This window comes from Oncorhynchus nerka, linkage group LG14, assembly GCF_034236695.1.
Source record: "Oncorhynchus nerka isolate Pitt River linkage group LG14, Oner_Uvic_2.0, whole genome shotgun sequence".
Classification (NCBI taxonomy): Eukaryota; Metazoa; Chordata; class Actinopteri; order Salmoniformes; family Salmonidae; genus Oncorhynchus; species Oncorhynchus nerka.
In genome coordinates this window covers 26949684-26960467 of record NC_088409.1, presented here as the reverse complement: position 1 = coordinate 26960467, position 10784 = coordinate 26949684, and the positions used below count along the sequence as shown (strand labels likewise).

At 43.7% G+C, this 10784-nt stretch overlaps 1 protein-coding gene across 1 annotated transcript; it reads right to left on the bottom strand.

Moving 5' to 3' along the window:
- Positions 1 to 330: 330 nt before the first annotated feature.
- LOC115142010 (glyceraldehyde-3-phosphate dehydrogenase) lies at positions 331 to 5823 on the bottom strand. The gene is made up of 11 exons (XM_065027869.1): positions 5760 to 5823; positions 5057 to 5102; positions 3614 to 3716; positions 3216 to 3322; positions 2890 to 2980; positions 2565 to 2680; positions 2366 to 2447; positions 1613 to 1764; positions 1202 to 1280; positions 761 to 942; positions 331 to 655 (listed from the first exon to the last, which is right to left on the bottom strand). Exons 2-11 carry the CDS (start codon positions 5077 to 5079, stop codon positions 586 to 588), a joined length of 1005 nt encoding a protein of 334 aa, XP_064883941.1. The 5' UTR covers positions 5080 to 5102; positions 5760 to 5823; the 3' UTR covers positions 331 to 585.
- Positions 5824 to 10784: the final 4961 nt, after the last annotated feature.

The window sequence follows — 10784 nt, the reverse complement described above, 5'->3', positions numbered from 1 at the left end:
GAAATCCTGGTTCTGTCAAATGCACAGATTCTTACAAGAGTAAACGGATCAGATATATGCTAGCATCAGAGTGAGAACATTCAGATATATGTTTTAGTTTACAGAGCAACCTCATTGTATAGATACTATACCTAAACTACTCCTATGTACCCAGGGTCAGGAATAATTGTGTTGTATAGTGTTTCCATTGTGTATGAGTGATGGATCACATCAGGTTCCTTAATAGAAATAACCAAGGCATTATTTAAGAGTTTGTCCTTTCCCATTATCAACATTTATATACTAAATCATTTCCCTTTTGTCCCATCAAGTGAAAAACAGGAAGCCATATTTACTCAGAGGACTTTTATTCCGCTTCTGAATGAAGCAGGTTCAGTGCAACAAACAGAGTAAATCTCTTCACACCCAGATTCCATCTCACCTTTCACAAGACCAGAACAGGGGCTTTACAATACAAAAATAAATTAGTTGTGATTGTTAGTTATTTGTTTAATGCGGGTAACTTTCTCAGGCAAGGGCGATAGTCCAATCGAATGGGAAATATGTGGTCACTTGACGTAGCGCAGTAGCATTTGGTTGGTTGCTTTACTCCTTGGTGGCCATGTGAGCCATCAGGTCAATGACGCGGTTGCTGTAGCCGAACTCATTGTCATACCTGAGGAGAGAGGAGAGACACGGTCAGGTTTCTTCACTCACCAAGAATGTGTAGGTGTGTGTGTGTGTGTGTTCGCGTGTATATTTGCAGAGGATGAATGCGTACCATGTGACCAGCTTGACGAAGTGGTCGTTCAGAGCAATGCCAGCGCCGGCATCAAAGATGGAGGAGTGGGTGTCACCGTTGAAGTCTGAAGACACAACCTGTTGCTCCGTGTAGCCGAGAATTCCCTTCATGGGTCCTTCGGCAGCAGCCTTGACAACCTTCTTGATGGCGTCGTAGCTGGCCTGTGGTTCAAGGAAACAAGAGGTGGGTTGTCAAATTGTTCCTAAATTTACAATGCTAACTAATCATGTATAAATTAAGGCATTGTCTTGTCTACTCAACAATGGGCTTTACTGCAAACTTTATTTAAAGATGTGGTCACTGTGTCTAACAACTAGTCCTAGGACAGTGATATCTTTTTGATTGTATTGGCAGGTAAGGTACACCAGAGACAGACATGTGTATTGGCAGTTTGGTAAGGCAGGGGGAGGGGCTACTCACAGGCTTCTCCAGACGGACGGTCAAGTCCACCACTGAGACGTTGGGGGTGGGGACACGGAAGGCCATGCCAGTGATCTTGCTGTGAGGAAGAAGAGGGGGTGACAGCAGCATAAGGTCAAAGTTAAACTTACTCCTCTACAGTTTGATATACAGACATAATAAATGACTGGTTCTTAGACAAATGTCTGTTTCATTGCTATGCATTTTACTGTTGACGGAAAACTGTAGTAGTGGCAGACTAGTGTTATAAATGTGTTACTGGTCTAATTAGAAGTTGTCACAAGTGAATTAAAGCTGTATCATAGTGTTTTACTGGTGTCTAGTTAGAGGTTGTGAACTTCTGATACTAGTATTATAATTGTGTCTTGTTTTACTGGTTGTTATTAGTTATTTAGAGGTTGTGGTACTGACCCGTTCAGCTCGGGGATGACCTTGCCGACAGCCTTGGCTGCTCCGGTGGAGGCAGGGATGATGTTCTGGCTGGCACCACGTCCATCCCTCCACAGCTTTCCAGAAGGACCATCAACAGTCTTCTGGGTGGCGGTGACGGCATGAACGGTGCTCTGAGAGAGAGAGATGGGAAGGGAGATGAGAGGAGTGATCCACATTAAGGAGGTACAGAAGTGGTAGTGGGGGACGGCTGGATAAGAAAGACAGATGGTGTGTTGGTGATCTTAAAAACAGTCCCTCCCTTGTTCTGTACTGTTAGTGTTTTGTGTCAGTGTGAAACCTGTCGTTATGTCAGATTAAGCCTCTCTAGGGGATTGTTCCCAGGTGTTTTGTGTCAGTGTGAAACCTGTCGTTATGTCAGATTAAGCCTCTCTAGGGGATTGTTCCCAGGTGTTTTGTGTCAGTGTGAAACCTGTCGTTATGTCAGATTAAGCCTCTAGGGGATTGTTCCCAGGTGTTTTGTGTCAGTGTGAAACCTGTCGTTATGTCAGATTAAGCCTCTAGGGGATTGTTCCCAGGTGTTTTGTGTCAGTGTGAAACCTGTCGTTATGTCAGATTAAGCCTCTCTAGGGGATTGTTCCCAGGTGTTTTGTGTCAGATTAAGCCTCTCTAGGGGATTGTTCCCAGGTGTCTTGTGTCAGTGTGAAACCTGTCGTTATGTCAGATTAAGCCTCTCTAGGGGATTGTTCCCAGGTGTTGCGTTTTAATACGTACCATCAGACCCTCAATGATGTGGTAGTTATCGTGGATGACCTTGGCCAGGGGAGCCAGGCAGTTGGTTGTGCATGAAGCATTGCTGTGGAGAGAGACGTGCTAAATTATAGTCTGAACCGCAACAGAATAGCCAGGTGTTGCAGGTAGTATCTGTTAAGTGGAGGGAGTGCGTGTTGAGTCGGAGGGAAGAGAGTCTCACCTGACAACCTTGAGGGAGTTGTCGTACTTCTCGTGGTTGACGCCCATGACGAACATGGGTGCATCAGCGCTGGGAGCAGAGATGACAACCCTCTTGGCACCGCCCTTCAGATGGGTCTGGAGGAGGAGATGTTAGAGTCCAGTACTACATTTTTTGTAGCCTGGTTAAATATTGTTGCCTAGTTATTGTATGTATTCAACATAATGCACCACATGCAGGTTAAGCCTGATGGGTAAAGGCATGTTATAAAGGAGTCATTTCTGTTCTAATGATATTCCCATATCATACAGTTCTGGATGCTGTGTCTACTGATGGGGATACTTACAGAGGCCTTCTCAATGGTGGTGAAAACACCTGTTGACTCAACTACATAGGTGGCACCAGCATCTCCCCACTTGATGTTAGCTGGGTCTCTCCTGAGAACGAGAGAGAAAGGAGGTTCAGGGTTATGTTATGAGGAAGCAGAGCACCATGGACTAACAGACTATCATTTATATTGTTATGGATTCCACAAGGGGGCGCCATTCCATAAGACCACAAGGGACTTCAGGTCTCTTCTGCATATTCTACAGATGCTGACCTGATTTGTATGATTTTTTTTTCGATGTGAAAAAAAAAGTGAATTATTTGTTACTAAATGAATGAACTCACTCGTGGAACACAGTGATTTTGTGTCCATCGATGACCAGCTTGCCACCCTCAGCCTTGACCTCACCGTGGAAACGTCCGTGGGTGGAGTCATACTTGAACATGTAGACCTGAAGAGGGAGAAGGAGAGGAGGTGGTGAGTCTCTTGGCCTATTGTTAATAGATCCTAAGTTATGACAGGGCCTTGGTTTGTTCATTGAGGGTGTCAGGGTGACAGCAACATTCAAAGGTCTTGAAGTTAATGAAACCACTTAATAAGTTCAGGTGAGGAAGTCATCTATACATAAGCTAAATATTTCACTAAGTCTTAAAACCTTCATTCTTTATACATGTCAGGGATCAGTACATTTTTCTACTGATTCAGTGGGCTAGAAGTCCCTGGTCCATTGTGGTCTACTCACCATGTAGTCCAGGTCGATGAAGGGGTCGTTGATGGCAACAATCTCAACTCCCTTCTTGGAGTGGAATGCAGCACGGGTAACCAGACGCCCGATACGGCCGAATCTGGGGGACAAGACCATTCATTCCATTAATCATTGATGTGACACCCAGTCCTCAACAATACTACGGAATTTCATAAACCTCTCGCTATTGAAAAACAAATGAAGTTGGGGGACTACCACATCTGTCTCTCCTGTATTCTAATGTAACAGCTGGTGCCTTACTCAGTAGGGAGCCACGTTTCAAAGGTCACAAATTGAAATGTCATGTATACAACTGAACTGACATTTCTGTTCCACAACATTCAGGTAGCACCTGAAGCAAAAGATTGAAGACTGGATATAAAGAGCTTTCAGAGAAATCTCAAATGAACATGTGGTGACCTCAAAATACTGTATTTCCAGAGAAAGAGGACAGGGTTCAGGGGGTTTTATATAACAGCCAGCAGAGTGAACAGGACTGAGTCTTCACTCTCTGTGGTGTAAAGTCCTGTCTGCCCCTCATGTGGTAATCCTCCCCCATGAAGTGAGAGGCCTGTTTGATTAGTAGTTACTTTTTAACTAGAAAAAAAATCAGGTTCACAGACAGGCTCTGATACACTGTCCTCCGAGAGGTGGAGGGGAGGCGAAGAGGAGGATAGGAGAGGGGGAACTGCAGATCCCCCTCACATATGTGAGTAGTAAGACACATTTTCAACTGTAGACTGGACAATAAAACTGTTCCATTCAACTAAGCACAAGGGGGTCACTTGTCTACTAGTGAAAACATCAGAGAACAAGAGACCACCAGAGTGACCGTCCCTGGATGTGTGTCTGTTCTGCTAACCAGAGTGTGCCTTCTGCAAAACACAAGTCTTTACACAGTTCCTGCTCTTTAGTCGCCGAGCTAGTTTAGAGTAAGACAGCTATTAAAATGTTCTGATGGTTGAGAATGTCAACAAGACACTACTGTACCCCTGATCTTTCCTCCAAAGGGTGCCTGGCTAAAAACAGACTGGCACAAGAGGATACAGAGAGGAAGGTCATGTAAGCCAAGCTCCTCTCAGGGCTCGTCTGAATACCACACATCATCGGGGATGACTTGCTCATCATATGAAACTTGTGTTTCTCACAAACAGAGGGTGGGTCCTTTCGAAGGGGCATCAGTACTCCCTGTGTGAGGTTACCAGGGTACAGCCATTAGTAAGGAATGACGTAATGAAATCTTGATTGTATTCATTCCTATATTTTTGTTTTTATTAATTGAGATTAGCGAGATTGCCATTTCAAATAGATATCAGGTTCAAAAGCGTAAGCTCTGCACTAGGTCAAGCCAGAATAGGAGATTCTAACCCTGTGTGTGTGGGGGTGATAAATTGTTAGATTGTGTGTTGTGTTAAGGGGTTAAATGAAAATGTGTCTTACCCATTGACACCTACTTTCACCATTTTGCCTGAGTTGGTCTAGTCCTCTGTGGGGGGAGAAGGAGAGACATTAGCTATTAAAACAAATATTGACCATCCATTATGATTTCTGGGGATTTCCATACTTTATGGCATAGAACTTTGCAGCCGAGTTACAGCTTTAAGGTAAGCAAAGGTATAGAGAATATAGCATAAGAGAATAATAGAGTATGCCATAGGTTCCCTAGAATAGATAACTTATCTGAACAGTATCTACACATCAAATGTCTGCAACTCATAGTAAGTTCATGCAAAGAAGAAAAGTTGCATTTAAAAGCACAGCAAAATGTTTTAAACTGGAATAACATGTGCGATAGTCTATTTAAGCAACAGTTATGAACTTTGAAAGTCTAACTAAACTTTGCGTCACGGAATCAGAGTTCAATCACGGCAGATTGAAGTGACTTTAACAAGAGGTTTGAATAATCTTTTCTAAAGCAAAAAAAAAGAAGCTATAGACATCAAGTAGTTGGAGCTGCATCTCATCAACTATGACATTAAATAAATGGTCACGCATGAAACAAGTCTTAGAATAAACGAAACAATCGAAAGGTTGTCAGTTTTTGGCTTGACAATCCCTAATCTTGTTGCAATCTAGGCCCATATTATCCCCAGCCATTTAATGTAGTTAAATATCCTAATGTAGCCGTTGGTTGGTCATTTACCGTTTGTGAGATGCCTCAATCCTGTTTTACGACTTTCGGGTGTGAGTGGGGACTGTCAGAGCTGGGCTACCTATTTATTTCCACCCTGTATGGACACGCCCCTTTGTGTGCTACGGGCTCTAAACCCCGCCCCTTTCAGAATGTCAAGGTCCTAAGGAAGTTGTGACGAGTCAGCCTATTATAAATTTAGTGTATGTAGCCTAACAATAAAGCTTTATTAGCTATAGTATGAAAACATTAATTGGGTCTTGCTGTGTTCACCCAGTTTTATTTTTATTTAACTAGGCAAGTCAGTTAAGAACAATTTCTTATTTAAAATGACAGTCTACTGTGAAACAGTGGGTTAACTGCCTTGTTCAGGGGCAGAATGACACATTTTTCTCTTGTCAGCTTGGGGATTTGATCCAGCAACCTTGCGGTCACTGGCCCAATGCTCTAACCACTAGACTACCTGCCTCCCCTTTCCTAGTATTTAAACTAAAGCTGGCCTAAAAAGTAGCATTGATTTCGTGTGTTCTAGTGAATAGTGTAGGCCTGAATATTGAGTGAAGTGCTTTCACTTTGATTTCTTTTGCTTTCAGGGAAGTTCATCAGGCTCTCTGTATCTGTCTGAATATATATCTTATTTCACTCAAGGCTGCCACGTTCAACCAATAGATTTTATTAACACGGAATGTTTTTTTAGTATACCTTTTTTAACCTTCCCATAACCTTAATTCTGAAGCATAGGAACAGACGATGAAACACTACACAGATATAATAAGTCCTTGGATGGCCAAATGATATAATAGAGGGTCTGTTCCCATGTGACCTTCTAACTAGATAGGGAGAGCCAGACAGCGAGAGCAACCGGGGATCAAATCCCTTTCCTCCACAGTGTGACATTTACAGTCCAAAGACCATGACCCTTCACTTTCAACCTCTCTCCTCTCCTCTCTCCTCCTCTCCTCTCCTTCCCTGCCTGGTGTGTGAGGGGGGCTGTGTGGACCTATGGCCATGTCCTGGTCAGGTCAGTCTATAGAGTCTGAACACACCACATTTTGCACATTCTCATGCCTGAAGCCAAGACACAGTTCTCACAGAAGTAACTTGTGTGGGTGTGTTTTTGTCTGTCTACTCAAGTGACTGTGTCTAAGGAGTTGAGTTCTATCTATGTCAGAGTAACCGAATGGCAAGTCTGGTTATAACACAAGACTGGGTCTGTGGATCTGGTTTTGTACAGTTGGTGTCTCAAAAAACATTCTGAATAAGAACACCCAATAATTTTAGTTCTCTAAATGAAGCTACCTCGCCAGCCTTGTCTTACGTACAGCAATCCAGTCTGTCTGGCCGTGGTAGGGACAAGTATATATGTAGCCCTGTGTCATGTGGCAACTTTTCCTCATTTGAAAGCCTTATCTTTTGCTTGAACATGAAACAGCCCACCTTGTATATTCTAGTGTACCACCCTCCTAAACCTAATAGTTGGTTCATTGCAGAATTCTCTGACCTCTGTCTTTGGTTATGTCTAAATATGACAGGGTTATTCTTGGAGATCTAAACATTCATGTGTTTAGCCCAAATAATGCACTAGCTAGGGAGTTTTAAACCCGTTAGGATCCTTTAACTTTGTGCTACATGCCACAGGGTCGACACACATTCAAGGCCATACTGTTGATCAGGTGCTGTCCTATGGTCCGAATATTGATTACTTGGAAACTATTGATGTGTGTGTCTCTGACAATCTCAGTGTTGTTTTAAAAATGCTTCCTCCTACTCCTCCTAAAAATGTGTTTGTCGCCATTCGCTTTCACATCATTATCTCCACAACTCCTAGTAAGTTCCTCTACCAATGCCTTCTGATCCTCTACTACTCCTGTTATTTGTCGTCACAACGATGATTTTCTGGAAAGCTTCAATGATATATGTGAGGCTACTTTAGACTCAGTGGCACCAGTTAAAACCAGAAATAAAGTGCCGGCCAGCGTCTCACCACGATTAAATGACCACACATCTGCTTTCAAAAGTGAACTTGGAAAGGCTGAACGTAAATGGAAGGCCTGCAAACTTCAGGTATTCTATGAGATAATGAAGGAGCTGATGAGAAATGATAAAGAAAATGTTAGATCCCAGATTGACAGTAGCTGACTCCATACCAGCATTGCTGGCCAGGAGCCACTTGAGGCAACTACTCTGAGACTGTCTACTGCTTCCTTTTTCTCCTTTGGGCAAATATCCTTTGAGTGCCTCCTTGATACTGTAGGTCACATGAAGACCTCCTCCCTCCTCTTGGACATGATCCCTACTAGATCACGCCTACTGTTGGGTTGGCCCTTACATCCTGCCTATTGTAAGTAGCTCCCTGACTTCTGGCTCCTTTTCAGCCTATTTTAAAACAGATCTGGTCCAACCTCTCCTTAAAGAGCCCAATCTAGACCCCTCCTCACTGAGTAATTATAGACTTATCTCTAAACTTTTTCTCCAAGATTTTTGAAAAAGTGGTTGGTGGCTTAATTGAGTATGAACAACTTATTTGAAAAATTCAGTCTGGCTTCCGCTCACTTCACAGCACGGAAGCTGATTTATTAAAAGTCAGTAATGACTTTCTGTTGGCTGCCGATCCTGGCAAATGCTCTACCCTAGTTCTTTTGGATCTCAGTGCCGTATTTGATACTATTGATCATCATTTTCTTGTCACGCGGCTGTAGAAGTGGATGGGAATCTCTGGCGTTGCCCTCGATTGGTTCAGGTCATATTTATGTAACAGATATTTCTCAGTGAACATAGGTGGTTCAGTATCGTCCCCAGCACCTATTCACTATGGTGTCCCTCAGGGGTCAATTCTGGGGTCAAACACATTCAGTGACTTTTGTCCATTTATGATGACCTATTATTTTTAAAGCAATGAGTATGTGCAATAACAATTATAAAATGAAAGGACACATCTATAGTTCATTTAAAAAATGCTGAATACCATTACTGCCTATGCGGTCGCTGGCTTGAAAGGTCGCTGGTTTGAATCACCAAGCCGACTACTATAGGGGAAAAAAGTTGATGTGGCCTTGAGCAAGGCACTTAAACCTAATAATGGCTGATCCCTGGCCGTGAACACACTCTCCGAGGGTTGTTCAAAAAAATATATATAATTCACATGTGGATGGAACACACGTGTACATGTGTGAAATAGTACAAATGTAAACACCCAAGTAATTACTATTATTGAAAAATATAATCTGGTTTTCAATCATTTCTTCTGATCATACATATCCCATTAGGTCAATAAAGACTTGTTGGAACCAGGGAGGGGCGTCAGGGATCTTTTCTTTCTGCTCTCTATAGGAATATAAAACAACCAATTAGTAGAGTCTGAACCCTTAGGCCTTTGGCCCATATGCCTCTACAAGCAAAACACACAAAAACTTGTACCTAAATATCACAGCGAAGGAAATAACACAGAACTAGCGCAACATGTTATCCAACACAGCGCGACATGCCATGACCCATGAACAATATGTTCTCCAACACAGCGCGACATGCCATGACCCATGAACAATATGTTCTCCAACACAGCGCGACATGCCATGACCCATGACACATGAACAATATGTTCTCCAACACAGCGCGACATGCCATGACCCATGACACATGAACAACATGTTCTCCAACACAGCGCGACATGCCATGACCCATGAACAGCATGAACAACATGTTCTCCAACACAGCGCGACATGCCATGACCCATGAACAGCATGAACAACATGTTATCCAACACAGCGCGACATGCCATGACCCATGAACAATATGTTCTCCAACACAGCGCGACATGCCATGACCCATGAACAGCATGAACATGTTCTCCAACACAGCGCGACATGCCATGACCCATGAACAATATGTTCTCCAACACAGCGCGACATGCCATGACCCATGAACAGCATGAACATGTTCTCCAACACAGCGCGACATGCCATGACCCATGAACAACATGAACATGTTCTCCAACACAGCGCGACATGCCATGACCCATGAACAACATGTTCTCCAACACAGCGCAACATGCCATGACCCATGAACAGCATGAACAACATGTTCTCCAACACAGCGCGACATGCCATGACCCATGAACAACATGTTCTCCAACACAGCGCGACATGCCATGACCCATGAACAATATGTTCTCCAACACAGCGCGACATGCCATGACCCATGAACAACATGTTCTCCAACACAGCGCGACATGCCATGACCCATGAACAGCATGAACAACATGTTCTCCAACACAGCGCGACATGCCATGACCCATGAACAACATGAACATGTTCTCCAACACAGCGCGACATGCCATGGCCCATGACACATGAACAACATGTTCTCCAACACAGCGCGACATGCCATGACCCATGAACAGCATGAACAACATGTTCTCCAACACAGCGCGACATGCCATGACCCATGAACAGCATGAACATGTTCTCCAACACAGCGCGACATGCCATGACCCATGACACATGAACAACATGTTCTCCAACACAGCGCGACATGCCATGACCCATGAACAACATGAACATGTTCTCCAACACAGCGCGACATGCCATGACCCATGAACAACATGAACAACATGTTCTCCAACACAGCGCGACATGCCATGACCCATGAACAACATGTTCTCCAACACAGCGCGACATGCCATGACCCATGACACATGAACAACATGTTCTCCAACACAGCGCGACATGCCATGACCCATGAACAACATGTTCTCCAACACAGCGCGACATGCCATGACCCATGAACAACATGAACAACATGTTCAACAGCACAATAGCAGTCATGCCACCCAGCACTAATATTTTTGTCACAGGTGTTGTGATTTAGGGTGGTGACGAGCCAATGACCTGGGCATAGTTGAACTACCACGACCCCATGTGAACACGCACTGCTCTTGGACACCGCTGCACAGCTTAATGTCAGAGAGGTGAAGTAAAGGTCGTTCTATAAATAGAATCAGACCGTCTACTCCTCGGTGGATGGTATACACTGGTGATA